The sequence below is a fragment of the Colossoma macropomum genome, unplaced genomic scaffold (assembly GCF_904425465.1).
Source record: "Colossoma macropomum unplaced genomic scaffold, Colossoma_macropomum, whole genome shotgun sequence".
NCBI lineage: Eukaryota > Metazoa > Chordata > Actinopteri > Characiformes > Serrasalmidae > Colossoma > Colossoma macropomum.
Window position 1 is genome coordinate 25,429,526 of NW_023494806.1, and position 17,145 is coordinate 25,446,670.

Genomic DNA, 17,145 nt, shown 5'->3' on the forward strand with positions numbered 1-17,145 from the left:
CTGTTCTCATGGTAAGGTCAGAGCCATTCAGACACGTTCCTCAGCCTTGAACAAAGCTGAGCAAATAAATAAATAAATAAATAAATAAATAAATAACACAAACCAAGCCTTTCTGACTAGACTGATGTCTGAAAAAAGATGGTTCACAAAAGCTTACACAGCTGTGTGGGGTTATTCAATCGACTCCATCAAAAGCATTAACATTCCGAATAAATAAATAATAGCAGGAGCCAGAAAGGACTGAGTTTATATCATCTGGTCCCTACTAGTTAACTATTAAGTTATGAGTGAATATATGTATCAGTATGTCCAAGTGACAACATTGAGAGCTCTATGATCTCTCACAAAATAAGTCTCTTAAGCTCTAGCTGTGTTCTTCACCATCCCACAGTACCTTTAACAGGCGCGAGGGAAGGCCGCAGGTTGTCCAGATGGTGGAAGAAGATTTTGTCGGCTGTGGAGTTGACTGAGGCAGGGATGCCAGGGATTTCTCCATTCAACTTACTGCGCACGCGCTTAGGAGGATGGGGTTTCTTAAACAGCTGCAATACAATACACAAAACAGAGGTTAGTGAAAGCATACCAGTGCAAAATAGCACAACAGATAGCACAATTTTTCCACAGTACCTGCTCACGTTACATTTATTTGTAAAGAATCTGGTGTAGCCTGAAAGCCATGTAGAACTATGTAGTAAAATAGTTTGCTTGATGAACGGATTGATTTACAAAACACCTACAAACTCATCTGGAATCTCTCTGATAGGTCAGGATCTTCACAGCACAAAAAAATTAAAATGTCAGAAAGCTCATCTGCATATTGCAGCCTTCTGTGCCAATATCACAACAATGATTAACAAACAATATATTGTGCAGCTCTACCATGAAATATACTGTAAGCTTCAGCATCATAATAAAAAATCTAACACTTCCAAGACAAATGACCAAATTAATATAAAGATAAAGTGCAAGATTTAATTAAACACCTGTTTGGGGATCTGGCCAAAGTTGTTGATGAAGCCAATGGTGGCTGTTTCTTTCAGAGGGTCGTTGATGTTGTAAATGTCCACCTGGCCCTCGTAGAAGAGATGGTGGAAGACGTTGACTGCCTCTACTGCAGGGGGGCCCTGCTGTTTGTAGCCGAAGATGAGGTCGATCCATTCGTGCAGGTGGGCGCTGACATAGTCACACTCCAATGCCTGACGATACACAGAAGAACACAATATTAAATATCACCTGCTGCTCTGACTTGGTTACTTTTCCATTTAACAGAAGGGGACTGGTGGGGGAAAAGGGGATTGGCTGATGATCAGCATTTTGAAGTAACCTTAGTTTTGAAAAATGGCACGATAGTAGTGGTGGTTTTATAATTTTCAGAAAGTACATGGAGGGAAGTGGAAGCGCTGAGGGTGTTGTCTTGGCTGATTATTTGGGGTTAAATTGTAAATTGAATTTTTGCTATAGCTTTAACAGCAGTATTTTCTGTATCATTATAGTATCAAATAGTCATCATCACAGTATTCATCTTACTAATCTTTTCTGTATGTGCACTGGTCCCAATAAGTATTTGTATACTTCAACCATTTAACCACAGGTGAACTTTATGTTTCCTTAGGTTACTTCATAAAATGTTTTAAAAAGCATGACATTTGTTTCTGAGAAAAACAAATTTAGCACATCATCAAACGGATGATAGACTCTACACGTCAGGTCCTGCTCCCGCAAGATTTCATCCTGCTCCCACAGAAAATTTGAATCATGTCCCGCTCCTGCCTGCAACCAAAATGTTTTGCAGAAGTGCAGAGCTCCAGTAGACTCTTTGTGTGGAGAAAGCCTGGAGAAGAACTTTAACCAGACTGCACTAAAAACACTGTAAAGCATACAGGTGGGGATGTTTTTCTTCCAGTGGTGTTGGTGAACTTGTGTTCACTGATGGGATCATAAACTCAGAAGTGTACAAAGGCATTCTGGATGCAAACCTGCAGAAGTCACGTTCTGCTCAAATGGCAGAAATGGAAGCAGATCAGGAGTGTAATGATCTTAAACTAGCTGCCTTTTGAAAGGTCTTGGAATGGTCTGTTTAAAATAAATGCCACTTGGTTTGACATTTTGTTTCCTAACACAATGAACTTAATACATTTTTAAGTAAAAGTATAAGTAAAAGTGAGGGGGGTGATTCTCACCTGTCTGTGGACCCTGATGAACTCTCTTGGATCTCCTTTGGCCCAGGGAGGCAGGATCACATCTCCAAGCTTAGTGCCATTCTGTTTACTTCCTGTATTGCCACAAGAACAATTACAAGACAGGTTACATTAACTCTGTGGTTGGAAGAGGAACTTCAAAAAGAAAGCTGAGACATTCCTCACCTAAGTCGAAGTTATTGGAGTTGAGCAGGAACTCTGGGAGGTAAAAGAACTCAGGAATGAGCTCCTTGACGTCAGCCATGTTGTGTTTGGAGGCCGAAAGCCAGGCTTCGCGCACGCTGTGGAACATCCGGTCAGCCAGATCAAAGTGGCCCCCCTGTGTTCATACACAAGACAGACTTCACAAACAAAAGAAAGGCTTCATACTCTACCAGAGACAAGCTGCTGACGATAAGCCCACATGCAGGCTTCCCTCTCCACAAAAATCTGTCAAAGAGCCTGAAGACATCCTGATTTATGGTTGTTTACGCTTTGGAAATAGCAACAGTGGGAGAAAAACAATGTCAAATGCAAATATTTCCCGAGCGAAAGGAAGATGCTATTATTGCACAGACAGCTGGTCTCAAACCTGTTCCTGAAGCTGTGAAGGAGAATTTGAGTTTGGATAATGAGAGCAGTTTATAGAAACTTTATTTAGACTATTTTTGCAGTGATGGAGGGAAACGGAAATGGGTTGTTAGATCAGGACATGTTGAAAAAAGTTGAACTCTACAGTACTAGAGTTTGATGTACCTAGTCTATTCTAAATTGCAAGTATGCATATTAGGGTTGGGAAATATGGCAACACATAATATACTGTATGTCAAAAATTATCCAGTTATTTAATAAGTGAATTCAGCTACTTTAAGGTGCCTTGATTGCTGACACTGGCATTCAACTGTGCACTTCAAGCTGTATAATATCCATAGAAAAGCACTGCTAATAGAAAGGGATGATTCAGAGCAGCTGCATATGAGCCTAAGTTCACCATGCCCAATGCCAAACATCGGCTAGAGGGGTATAAAGCCTGCATCCTCTGGAGTGATGAAGCTCCATCCAGTATCTTTAGGTTGAGTTTGAATGATGTATGTGACCAGAACTAGTCATCCAATGTCAGTACCTGACCCCTACTAATGCTCTCGTGGCTGAATGCAATCAGAAATGTTCCAACATCTAGCGTAAAGCCTTCCCAGAAGAGTAGAAACTGTTACTGCAGCATTTTCACAAGACGCAATATGTATCTTAATAATCTTTTGTGAATTAAACAAGCAATGATTATCGTGACATATTTCATCATGATAACAATAACATATCGTCATCACCCACCCCTACATATGATGCTGAAACAAAGGTACAGACACAAAAATAAGAAAATGAAGGAGAAGCAGAAGAAACCAAACGCAAGGAAGAGTCTCCTCAACCTTGTATATGGTTTCTTCTAAGATAATGCTAAAACAGTGGAATAAAGTGAAGAAGAACTAACCATAAAACTACAATATGACAAAAAAGAAAAGGAAGAACCCTTCTGAACCCTAGAATAAAAAGTTCCTCAGTCATCCTGCATCACTCACCTGTAGCCTGAGGAAGATCTGGGTGAAAGGCTCCATTCTCACCAAGTAGGAGGCCACAATCATGGCAGAGGAGTAATGAGTTCCATAATGATATGCTGGGGTTTCACCTAACAAAAGAAAGAAGAATAATTCAGACTGAGCACAGAGAACCTGCAATGGCCAATGTACACTGAAAGCATTTCTGAAGCATTTCAATCACTATTTCAACCCACACAGACTCTACTGCCTCAAATATACTTACTCAGCTCATTGTGAAGCAAACTCCACAGAGATTTATTTAACACATATTCTTGCTTTCTAATGCATTGTGAACTATAATTAAAGGGCCCATATAATGGGAAAAAAACACATTTTCTCTGCTTTTGTTGGAAAGTGCATATTTAGTCCCTATATTTAATGCCTGTGTGATAACTAATGTATTTACATATTTCCATGCCCATTCATACTGAAGTTATACAGAGTGTTTCAGTCAGGACTGCTTTTTGAATGAAACACAGTGCAGGTTAGGTTATGGGAAAGAAGTCATATTCATATTTCTTAAATACCCAGTAACAAAAAAGCCTGTTTTACTTTAAGGTATAAAGACAAGTTGAAAAATGGTCATGTAAAATTGAACTATGACTGTTTTTGGTAGATAAACCCACACAAATGTTATAAGTGGACCACAGAGGGAAAAAAATGCAAGTATAACAGGCCCTTTAAACCATTATGTCAACAACAATTCTGTGATCTTGTTGGTGTAGTTGTTGCAGAGCAACTACAGCAAAATACTCCTACTAATGGTGTCTGCAGTCAAAATGATATCTACTGATACAAACAGGTAAAAAACTGATCTGCGTTTTACACAATTTGTACCAAAAAGACCTGCTATTTCAGCTTGAAGCACTTGGATTATACAGATTGTCACTTTATCTACGTTGTGAATTCTGGGTAACTCTACTTACAGCAGATTAGCAGGGTTTGCACCTACCGTTTGGATCCTCCCAGTCTTTGAATCTCTTTTTGTACTGGATCAGTCGGTCATCGGTCTGAGCGCCCATAGGCTTGGACAGGTTACGGAATGTCTTTGGATTATTCAGATCCAGTTCCTGAGGATGCATCAAAGATGATTAAATTCCACCCACACGGCTTTTCTAGTTCACACATAATGTGCTCAGGCAGACACATTTTCATAGATTTCTTATTTCTTGTAGCACTCCATTACCCAAAATTCTCATGGTGTCGTGTTGTGCTCAGACTGCGCTGTACTGCTGCAGTAATTATTCTCAATAGACAGCTAGAACGGAGTGGTACCTCAGAGTCGTAGTCTGCAAGGATCCAGGGGAAGACTGGGTACTGCATTAAGTCATTGTAGGACCTGCCGGCCAGCGTGTTCAGGTGCATTAAATACTGAAAGTTGCTGATTTCTCCTCTCTGACAACACAGAAATTAAGAAAACATCTTTAAGACAAGAACGCCAGTCATATAGTTTAAAGCAATACAAAATAGCAAAACAAAAATCTAATTTACCATTTTCCTATTATCATACACATTCAATCTTTCATCCTTAGAAATTATAGCCTACATTGTCAACAACGTTGGCTTATCAAGTTTTAAGTGGGGAAATTTAATAACCAAATATGGCAGAGCTTAAAGTGCCTGTAGATGAGTCAGACCAATCACAAGCAACCAAACACCTATGTGCTGTGTACATGAAAACACAACCACAACTAACTGGCAGTCCTGCATGCTACATTCAGCGTTCAACCCTCAAGCCAGAAAAGTGGGAATACTGGTCTTCTTGGCCAAAAAAACAGAGACGTAGACCTCGGTTTATATAAAATATCCACAATTCAAATTACAGTCACTATATTGATGAAAAAAATGCAAGTAAATATTTTGCCCAAATATCAAATCAATGTCGCTAAAAAGTAACGGAAGCTTACACTTACCTAGCTTTGTGCAAACTGACTGCCTAAATCATGACATACTTGCATCTAACAATGTATGACACAATGTCAATCTAAATGGAATAAAGTATGGAATCAGCCTGCTACTACTGTTTTGACTACTTTGGTAGACTTTTTTTAATGTATACAAAAGAATTCATGGGTTACAAGCTTTCATTGTTTGTTAGACATATTATCCTATGGTGCAAAACAAAAGAAACAAACTCTGGCCTGCAAACATGTTTTGGCCAATTAAATTTGGGGCAAGGTACAAACTGTGTAGTTTGATTTTAAATTTTTCACCAAATTATTTTGCACATTTTGGACAGTCCCCTTTAGATTAGCTGTAGATTGTTAACAAACTCTCTGTTTAAACTACATAAGGCTGGGATTCGGATTAGAACCATGGTTAGGTTTAAGATTATTGATATAGTTAGTTTTAGGTTTTGGGTTGAGGTTATTGTTAGGTTTAGAATGAGTGTTAGATTTAGTGTCTGGAAAAACAAACATAAATTTAATCTATTTTAGATATTTAGTTGAATGTACATTAAATGCAATCTACACATCTACAAAGCATCTACAGTGAGTGGGTAATCCAAATAAAGTATTGTCAATTATTCCTTTCAGCAGATCATTTACCTCCCATCGTTGGGTTACAGATTTCTCTCCAACCAAAGTGCTGAGAAGGCCAGACCTAGACAAAAAGAAAAATATTGCAGTAAGTAAGGGAGTCATGCTAGGCTTGTCTTAGATTATTTAGCACAGTTGGACTTGAGGGAAGTACCCTTGCTCTACACTGGTGTTGGGCCGCTGTCCTGAGACAGATTCTGAGCTGTCTGCAAGTGAGGGAACAACTGCCAGGAACCTACAAATAGAACAGTCAAGACAAATCAGTCAAGAGATCAAAGGACCAATCTGAGGAAGCCTCTTGCAGTCATAGTTTCTTTACACATTTTACCTCTGATAGACTTTGTTCCTAACTCCCTTCTGGAAAGCCAAGAGGTAATTTCGCCCATCGCCTGAAAATACCTCCACTGCCATTGGCTATGAAAGAGAAACAATTAACACCATGGTTAACCATTAACACTGTCTGGAAAAGGCTTGGGATTCCATTAGACAGCGGCTAACTGTGCTTGGTGGGGTGGGATGCTTCTAAAACAGCAGCTACCACTCTTTACCTGCAGCAGGTAGCGGCGCTTGTGCACCTCTTTGATGTCCTCATAAGCAAAGATACTGCAGGACCTCTTCAGTTGACTCTGGCTTTGTCGGGCCCCTCGGGGGATAATCGGCTCGTGCATGCTGGGACGATCAAAAAAATCATTTAGCGTTCCACAACAAGGAAATCTTTTTACCAATTACTCTCTATCATGACCTACTTATAATGTTCTGGGAACTGTCATAAAAAGCAAAATTTGAATGTATGACATGATCTATAAAAAGGCAATTTCAACAGATAACAGTATGTCACGGCATCAGAAACCACATAAACAAGCATATCAGAAATGACTTAAAGCAACACTATGTAGGATTTGGGGATTTGGAGACCTCTCTGGTGGAAATATGTAATTGCATTCAACGTGTGGAAGAACACTTAAGAATGTCTGTTGTGCTTTGGGTTTTCCAAAAGTGGATGAATCTGACTTGCGAGTATTTAAAAAGAACTCAGTCAAAACTTGGTTAAGGACTTGCACGGATGTGAGTGAATGATGTGCTGTCGTATTACGACTACACAACACTGCTTTAACTACTCAACACTGTGTTAAGTGTATGATGAACTAGGCTTGCAGTTAGCATGATGCTAACTGGATAAGTCTAAGTTTACGTTACGTTTGCATTGTAGAACTAAATAAACCAATCAAAACACCAAAAATGTCTTGGTTGACTAACCATGTACTGTAAATACAGCTTACAGTTAATGGGCTGGGTACAGCACATTAAACAGTCAGAGGTAGAAACATAAAAAGAAAGTCTACCTAAAAGGGAAATTCTACCATTTGAAAAAACAAAATCTGCATAATTAAATGTTTAAGCTGGTTGTACCAGCTGTATGTTACAACGTAACAGGCTAGTTGTAGCGTACATGTTTACGAAGTTCAGGTTTATGTATTACTAAATCAAATTGGGTCGCACCATACAAACAAGTTTTAATGTTGAGCTTAGAAGTTACTAAACATTTACACCTCCCCCAAGCAAGTGTAAGCACAGGGGAAACCAACACTTGTTGGTTACTTATAGCTCTCCATGGAAAAAGTCAGTGCAAGCTGCCTTCGCATTGCCATGGCAGTGGGCTTACAGACTGGTCCTGAACATTTCATCATGTTAAAGCGATGTACACATTAGTTAGTTGTTACTAGTTAAGACATAACTTAGGGATTTCTGGTTCAACCAAATTTAGTTTAGGGATAATTTGAAACTAACTGTTAATTAAGAACTTACTAAAGCCTTTACCAACTAACCTAAGTATAAACTTGCAAAGTATAAACTTAAACCGGTGCAATCCAGTCCAGATGCCCGGAAACTTTAATACCTCTAAAATACCCTCACAAAAGATTAGTAATGTAAATGGTTATGAATCCCTTCCTGAGGCTGGAGACACTGTATTATGATAGTTAAAGTCAATAAAGAATTTGAGATAAAGTACTGGTCTAAAACATAATTTTCAAATTATTTGAAAATTATTTTGAATGATTTGTGGTAGAGAAATATAAGCAGGACACTGTGAGGCAAAATATTTCACAAAAAACACTTGTTTTTCAGATTTACCACTATTTTCCCCACTGTCAACATTACATATAAAAACTCGGTTCACTGGTGTTTCTGGATAGTAAATAAAATGGCTATATTTGTGTTGTAGACATTGTGACCCCTGGTTCCTATCACCACCACTGTAAAGAAATCAGAGTCTGTAAGTATTTCTACAATTAACCATTTCACATCAAACCACTCTGAATGACATTACATCTCAGTGATGGAACTGTGCAAAAACTTTACCTTCAAGTGAAAACAATGGTACTGTATCAAACAAGGAATGGAGCCAAAAATATATTTGACTGAAGTAAAAAGGCAAGAAAGTATCTATATTTAAACATATTCAAGCACATTAAGTAAACGTTTAAATAGATACAATTAAGACTGAGAACAAGCTGAATTTGAAAAGCACTCTGTGTAACTCAAAGTAGCAAATCTGCCTTCTCTAAACCCTTTCTAACAAACTGTGTGCTGTGTGGTGGGGCGAATAATGAGTGGTTGCAGCTCTTGCACAAACATGAATTAGTGTCGTTAGGGACAGTTTTATTTTCAAACTGAAATGAACAAACCTTTGAGATTTGTAATGAGTACTTTGGAAAGAGTATGGACAAAGAAAATATAAGGAATAAAATGTATTTTTGTCTGTTGGAAATTAACTAATCATGCAAGTAGACAATTTCAACACTACAAATATTTAAAAATAAGTACAGTAACAAAGTACAATTACTCAAGTATGTTCCGCCCTTCAAAATAAATCACATCACAAAAACCAAAAGTATGCTTTTTCTAGGTATGTAAAGATTTAAGTCTCACTTTGCAGGAAGCGTCTCGATGTCCCTGATCTCTCTGGTGACAGTCATGGTGAAGCCATCGATCACGTAAAAGTGTTCCTTTCCGAAAAGAAGCAGCCCCTCACTGGTGTCCAGGCCTTGGACCCGAGCACACCGGTACATGTGCTGAATCTAGATGCACAGGGCAAGAAAAGCATTAATATATGTACAATAACTGTCCACTGAAATTTCAAGTAAATTATGAAGACACATTTCAAGTAAATTATGTATTAGTCTTTCCTCATTATCATAATGCAATAAACAATAAATATGGGCTTGTGTCTGGGTGTGTAGGCTTATGTTTGGATGGAGGACAGACCTTCTCTCCCTCCTCCAGGAGGCGGAGCAGGGTGGTGTTGTCCGTTTTCTGCTCCTCGTCCACGGCTCCAGACTCCAGCAGCTCCTGCAGCTGCTCCTGACTGTCCTCATCACCACCATCCGCTGTTGAGCGCGAGCGCTTCAAGGGAGCTTTTACAAGACCTGCACATACACATACAGACCACTGTCAGACCAGCCTCCACGTCTAAAACAAACTCATGTCTCTCCTCACAGACAAAAATACAAATAAACATGCCCAGAACTCCTTAAGCTTAAATGATAAATGAATCATCATTTAACCGATTATTTTAAACCCTATAGCTGCCATCCGTAGCAGCTAGTTATGCTATAAATTGAGCACTTCCCTGTGGTCGCAATTCAGAAGATCCAGAATTGTGTGAAGCACCAACAGACTTTGATTTTAATTACCAACAAAAACATCAGTGTTTTCCCTTCCATCAAATACAAACTCATGAGCTACCCAGCTTGGATGAGATAGAGACACATTAGGATGTAAATTTCAGGCTAATGTTTGATTCTAGCATTCTTCTTGTATGTAGTATGCACTTGTGTTTTGGACAAAATAAAATTTGCAATCTATTTTTCAAATGAAAGACACACTAAATTTAGGAAACAAGTCCAGCTGATCATATTATTGATACTGCTGCATGCAATAGCGGTGTGTGGCAGAGGGTAGCCGGCCTGTGCTGGAGGAACAGCATCCAGCTCTAATAGGCTTTAATCACAGGATGTCCTGGTCCTGTAAGAAAACATTCCAAACTGAAATGTCAGTTTGTGGTGGTGTACGGTGTACTGTAATACGGTGTTGTGCCACTGAATAGGCAGTAATAAAAGATTTTTTATAGTGGTATACACTCTGATATTTGCTGTTATTTTGACAACTAATGTAAAATAACCATTTAAAAGCGTTGTGAATATGCAATTCAGCAAAGCAGAACATTTCCATGATAGTTACTTTTTCAACCGGTAAGCTCTTTGATGTCCTCAAAACAAAGTGCGAAAACTTGAGCTTATTTTAGCCGATACCTCAGCCATTCAAATATTCCTGGATCGCACATCCTGAAATTTAATACCTCTACAAGTAAAAAAATATTTTCAGACTTTTTATGACCTTAAATTTTTTAAATCCATTTTAAGGCTTTATAAGACATTTTAAGGATCTGTGGGAGCTCAGTACGTTCAAATGTAGAGTGCACATACTCCATGTACGCAGCTTCAAAGGACCACAAAATTAGAGGAAACAATGAACATAAAAAGAATAGCAGTAACCTGTCTACTGCAGTGAGGCATCACTGTTAAATAGTACGTTAAACAATGTCCAGTTTACTCTTAATACTCTTAATGTCATTTTCATCACAGCAACTGTAGAGTCATCATTATTCCATCTATTGGTAAGTGACACTTAAAGGGATAACCAATAATGCTAAAATGAAAATTTAATTGAAAAAGATTAAGTTCCAAGTGGTTAAAGCCCTCACCTTTGACCCTTGCGATGGTGTCCTCCCCATGCTCAGGCTCCTGCTGGGTGGTCTCTCCTTCCGTGTTCTGCTGAATGGAGTGCTGGTACATGCCTGGGTTTCCAGACAGTAAGCGCATGTAGTACTCCTTACTGTCGTAACTGATGGCTCTCCGATAACGCAATGGCTTCTAAGCAACAGACAGCAGAAATTTTGTTAATTTAGTTTAGTTAACTGTGTGTCCTTTGTTTTGACATTTACTGAAATATTTCACCCAAAAATGCTAATAAGTCTGGTAGAATAACTAAATTAGCATGAAAATGCTAAAACACTCACTTTCATCAAGCTCATTAAAAAGCAGACCAGTGTTCACAATACGCCCTTTAGCTAAATATGAATGACAACAAAAAGCACTCAGAGGAACTTGCAGTTGAGTGACAAGCTCAGAAAACCAGTCGAAGTTGTGACAAATGCACTACAACCTTTGCTGCTGAGGATAGTGAACCAGCGTTGTACAGCAACGTAGTGAGTAAATTCTTTGTGGTAGTATTTTTAACCGCAATGTAGGGCTGCAAGATATGGGGTGATGTTCGATAAAGCTGCTGGATATCACAATGTTATTAAATAATGTTTCTTTGACTGTATGTGCCTCAACTATAGACCCTTTTTTTGCTAACATTTCCTTTAAGAAAGAAAAAAACAAACAAAACAAAACAAAATTACAAATCATGTTTGGAGCATTTTAAAGGCTTGTAGTTCAGAATAGAGTAGTTTTTGAGCCATTATGTGAGTGTTTTGTAACTAGCTGTTTAGCTAAATAGTTAAGAAGCTCACTCTCCACACAGCAGACCAAGGTTTAAGCCCAGTGCAGAAAAGCACTTTTTGGGCTACATTTCTGCCAATGCAATTATGTCACTTTGGTGCTGCGCGTGTGAGGCAATTTGATCTGTTTTGTCATTGCCTTTAACAATGTGTTTATGGAGGAGTATTGAGATAAAAATATGATTTATCGTGCAGCCCTACCACATTGCAACATATTGAACCAAAGAGAACACTTGACTGGGGTGCAGGCCATGTATTAATTAGGCAACAGCCAGTGTAAAAGCACCTGAATACAGCTGAGTCTTGTGCATTTCTGGCTATGAGACAGACAAGCCAATAATTAAAAAAGAAATTGTAGAGATTTTAGCCATTCTATAGCATCATGCAAATGTTTGTGTGAGTAGGGTAAAGTCATTTTTGAGTCATTCTTAAGCCATCTTATACCTGGATTGGGACGAAGCCTGTTGCCCCTAGCAAGGGCACTGGAGGAGGATTCTGACAGGAGGGAAAGTGAGTAAGGTACAAGTGGACTAAAAAAAAAGAAGGCACTTTAAATACTGGTCTTCCCTATAGAGTTCCCCTACACTAACATCGCCCACGCCATGTGGCAAACCTTGAGCAAGAGAGGCCACAAAGGATTCATTCACTGCAGATTACCAGGCTGTTAGCACTGAACTCTCACCAGCTTTTGCAAACCTAAAGCCCAGTCATCGCGCATAAATCATGTTTCCACTAAAACTTAACATGGGAAAAAGTGGTGGAGTATGCAGTCTTTTCCTTTTTCTAATTAGTGCAGCAAGTTATAGAGCAACATGGATGGGAGGGTGGTGAGGAATATTAAAAAAACAAAAAACAAAACAAAAACACAATGGAAACAAGTCATTTTAGAAGATCTAGATTAACTGAACTGAACCTAATTAAAATACATATTAAGAAGAAAAGAGGTATCCAAACACATTACCTGAGAGCTATTGTTTGGTTCGAAGTCAGGCACGTAGGGGTAGTGGATATAAAACATATCATTGCGAACCATCTTCTTCCTCATTCGACAGGGTCCCTCCGTCATGTCCAATTGGAACTTATCCAGGTGCGAGCCAATAGGAGGGCCCCAAAGGCCTCTCTCACGCAGCAACTCATACTCAATCCCTGCCCATTCATCAGTAACATACTTCAGTGCATTCTGCTGCCTCTGTAATAAAAAGCAAGAATTTTATCAGAACTGGTTATAATTGATATTAATGTTAATTACCATAATTAACATAAACAGATTCACAACTTGTGAATCATATTCACAATGAATATAAGTAAATGCAAATGGTGCGGTAGAGGCAGCAGGGTCTTTCTTCTTTGCCAAACCACAATCAACTGTTAACTTTACCAAATCTTGTGAAGGAGAGAATGATGAATAGTGTTATGTGTAAAGAAAGGATGTAAAGGATTAACCAATTAAGCATTAATCAACAAATAAACAACTGTTCAACAATGCAATTAGTTAAAAAAAACACCAAACAAACTTATTTTCATTTAAATATCCCATAAACAACAGTTCCTGTTTGATCAGGCTGTTTATTGTTCAAGTTGACAGTTGGTTTTTAATTGTACACATGAGGGTGCAATAACAAACTGGTTCTGCTGCATAAACCTAAAAAATGCAGCTGAAAACAATGGCATTCAGGAACCCAACTACAATGATGATCTATACAAACATCTGCAAACAATAACAATTGTTTTGTTCATTTTCTCCAAGAGAAAGTGCGGTGTGAGAAAATCAGTCAGAGAAGGACGGGGTAGACAGCAACAGCTTTCCAGGGCTACAATGAGCAGTACACTGAGCATAAGCTAGCCTTTTATGTTAATTTATTTTATGTTCATTTTAATTTGGGCTAGTAATGAGTATTAAACATAACTTCCCAACCCTAAATTGTAGAACTTTGAAGTATCCTATTATTGTCTCTTCCAATCATTTTCTCATCTTTTTCATTTTTGTTCATGTAATAACACATAATATAGTTGTCAGTTCCTCAGTATATTCAAAACTTATGTAGGTTCTTACGTTTGTTTAATATATACATATATTTATATATATATGTATATATATATATATATATAGATAGACACACACACACACACACACACATATATATAAATACTTATGTACATATGTATATATATATATATATATATATATATATATATATATATATGCTTATGCCTGGCTTCACCTATTAGTACTACGTTCCACAGTCCATACAAGGAACATTTTTTAATAACTCAGTTTATTAGTTAAGAATTCAGTTGATGTGTGGGTTCATAAACGTGCGTATATCAAGTATTTTACTTTGGCTTTGAATGTGGCTGAATGAATCAGATTTCAGAAATGCAACTGTCCATTTTCTAAGTGATATTCTGATGTGTAAGTTCTTGACTTGGTTTGTTGATTAACGATCGCAGACTAATGATTGTCGTTATCCGTCAAAAGAACTCGCAAGAAATTTGAATCTCTAGTGTAAACAGAGCCAAAAGTAATGCAAACACTGAAATTCACAGTTTAAAGTTTGAAAGCTACCTGAAAAGGGCATGGCATAACCTTGCTGCAGTATGAACTGCAAGTATAGTAAGTCTCCAACAAAAGCCTGGCAGTTTGGATCAGGAAATTTGACCTGAATCTGTGTCCACCAAATCAATATTACTTCACTCTAATTTCAGGATTTCAGTGGTCAGTCCTAGTTCTTGCTATCGATGACAGGTTAAATGTGAAATGCACAACGCTAAAGTTGTCTTAGCTGCTAACCTCTTGATATTCCTTGTACTGCATGGCCACTAGGTCCCGCACCACTGCAATGTGAGTGAACATCCACTGGAAAGTTTCCTGTAGAACACAATTTCACATTAGACTGAGGAACATTCAATCCCATTCAATTCAAATGAACTGTGCATACAGAACTAGAACTTAAATAACATGCTCATGAGGTATATATATTACCCTTAAAACTGTTGGAAACAAACCATTTTTAAAACAAACAAGTAAGTTCTCTTTGCAGCTTTACAATAATGTAACATTAAAGACTAATCAGGTTCATTCTGAGGAATATATCACTCGTGTAAATATTTGAGACAGTACTACCCTGGGAATAATGCCAAACCCCACATTTACTTCTCTGTTGTGATGTCTGTGCTCAACCGAATTCAAATTCAGGTGTTTCAACCATCTTTGGGCCAAAAATTTCAGAATGTTCTATTAACAATAGTTTGGAAAACTGTCAAATCATTATTCAGACAAAACGTGCTCTTCACACCAAGGAACACTTTGATGAACATGAAGCTGAGAGGTACAGAATATACCTAAAATATCAGCAATTAGCTTCTTTGTGTTACAGTCATGTTGTGTCCTAAAATACATCAAGTCTGCACAATCATAATTAAGACCCGAATGTGGTTTGAGCAGGTTGAGAAAAGAGTTTTGGGGATGAAGATTTGGGTGACTTTTGACTTTATATTGTTTGTTAGTTCATTAGCCTTGTAGCTCCAGCGCCAAACTAAAGAAGCAAAATTTGGACACCACACACGTCTTAGCTGATCTACAATACCTGAGTTAAGTGGATCATTTTGTAAATCTGAATATTTACCAAATCATTCCTGTAAAACAACAGGAGCATGCCACCAAAAATGCCACAAATTACTGCACCTGTGCAGAGAGGTTGTTTTTGTTCATCCCGCTCTCTTTCTTGCTGCGACGGGCGCCGGTGAGCTTGGACAGGCCGAAGCCGCTGCTGACCCGTGAGAGTTTGGACTGGGTCGCTGGGGCGACGGATTCACCCCTGCTGATGCACTTCTTCTCATGGGCTAAATTGGACAGAGAGTAATAACAGTCTTTGAATAAGTATAAAAAGGGTTTAATTACATAAGTGTATAAAGTGAAACAAAAGTGTTTATTAAATATGTAAAGCAATAAATAATTTTATTACAGTTCTGTTGCTTGACAACAGCTGGCAGAGAACTCCAATGACTAAGAAAGTCACATGCAATAGTTTGGGCATCCCCATTCAAAGTCTATGCATTGTTGATATTCTTAGTGAAAATAAGTTAACATATACTCTACAGAGAACACACTTCTGCACATTTTAATACAGAACTATTGTTTCTTTACTGAATTTAACATAATGAGGGGGAAAAAAAAACATAAAATGTGGCATAAGAGGCCATATTTTACGCTTTATATCTCTCAGCAAATAAATAAAGATAGTGCCATTACAATTTGCAGACAATTTGCGTTATTTCAAAACTATGAAAGTATGTATTTCAACTGGGAGCATTCAAACCTTCGCATACGACAGTACACAACTATGGATAAATGTGTGTCTCGGTGTGAGCAAGAGAAAGAGAGGGAAAAAAAAAGCAGAATCAGTGAGAAAGAGACAGCATGTTTCACTCACCAAGGTGGTTCTGCCAGCTCTTAGCGGCTGGCTCCTCCAGCGCAGGCCGAGCAGTGGCGATGTCCACGTGTCCTCTGTCATTGACAGGCAAAGAGACTTTAAAGATGTCCTCCAGCATCTGTCTCTTACTGTGCATCAGCTCTGTCCACACTCGGTTCACGGCCTTCAGCAGCAACTGGCGACCTAAATCAGTTTCATATAGAAGTTCATTCAAATGGGCTCTTCAGAAGGTGGTACGTCTAAAGGCCTTTTCACACCAAAAGGCTTTTTTTTCGTCAAAAAAAAAAATAATAATTTAACGTGGGACCTTCACACTAAGTCTGGGCTTTTTTTTGTATGAACACTCTGAAAACGCAGGAAGAAGATGGAAGAGGAAGAAGAGTCCTTTAGTAGCAGTGATGATGAATTTAAGATTTTTCTTTTAAGCACTGCAACTGAACGACGCAAACACTGGATACAGCCCATTCTACAAGTAAAGACACCAACATGGGTAGCTCCTAATACAAGAGCTGAAGCTGAATAACAAACGATTCCAAAGGTGTTTTCATATGTCAGTGGGGGAATTAAAGATTTACTTCTGCTTGTTGCTCCTCTCTTTGACAAGGAGCATTCATTAGCGAGAAGAGCTAACAGCTAAATGAGGGAAGGTCATAGTTAGAAAGCTAATAGAAGACACTAAAATATACCTAGATAAACAACAACAAAAAAAATGGCTTTATACAGTTGCTGTAACATACTCGCCATAATTCCCCAGCCTTTCATCTATGGCCAGCCAAATATTTTCTTTAATCTCTGCATTTTTATGGATAACTTTTGTGCTGCGCTATACTCTTTCGA

The 17,145-nt window shown here is 38.3% G+C and overlaps 1 protein-coding gene across 1 annotated transcript in view; it reads right to left on the reverse strand.

Annotated features, from left to right (window-relative positions):
- wdfy3 (WD repeat and FYVE domain containing 3) overlaps positions 1 to 17,145 on the reverse strand; it is a 115,156-nt gene that overhangs the window by 11,749 nt on the left and 86,262 nt on the right. Inside the window, 19 exon segments of the mRNA XM_036598960.1 lie at positions 395 to 542; positions 984 to 1,196; positions 2,181 to 2,272; positions 2,364 to 2,517; positions 3,752 to 3,858; positions 4,722 to 4,839; positions 5,045 to 5,164; positions 6,319 to 6,373; positions 6,464 to 6,544; positions 6,638 to 6,723; positions 6,858 to 6,978; positions 9,241 to 9,389; positions 9,577 to 9,737; positions 11,075 to 11,243; positions 12,320 to 12,370; positions 12,837 to 13,064; positions 14,667 to 14,744; positions 15,561 to 15,718; positions 16,309 to 16,491. Of these exon segments, the coding sequence (XP_036454853.1) occupies positions 395 to 542; positions 984 to 1,196; positions 2,181 to 2,272; positions 2,364 to 2,517; positions 3,752 to 3,858; positions 4,722 to 4,839; positions 5,045 to 5,164; positions 6,319 to 6,373; positions 6,464 to 6,544; positions 6,638 to 6,723; positions 6,858 to 6,978; positions 9,241 to 9,389; positions 9,577 to 9,737; positions 11,075 to 11,243; positions 12,320 to 12,370; positions 12,837 to 13,064; positions 14,667 to 14,744; positions 15,561 to 15,718; positions 16,309 to 16,491 (2,472 nt within the window).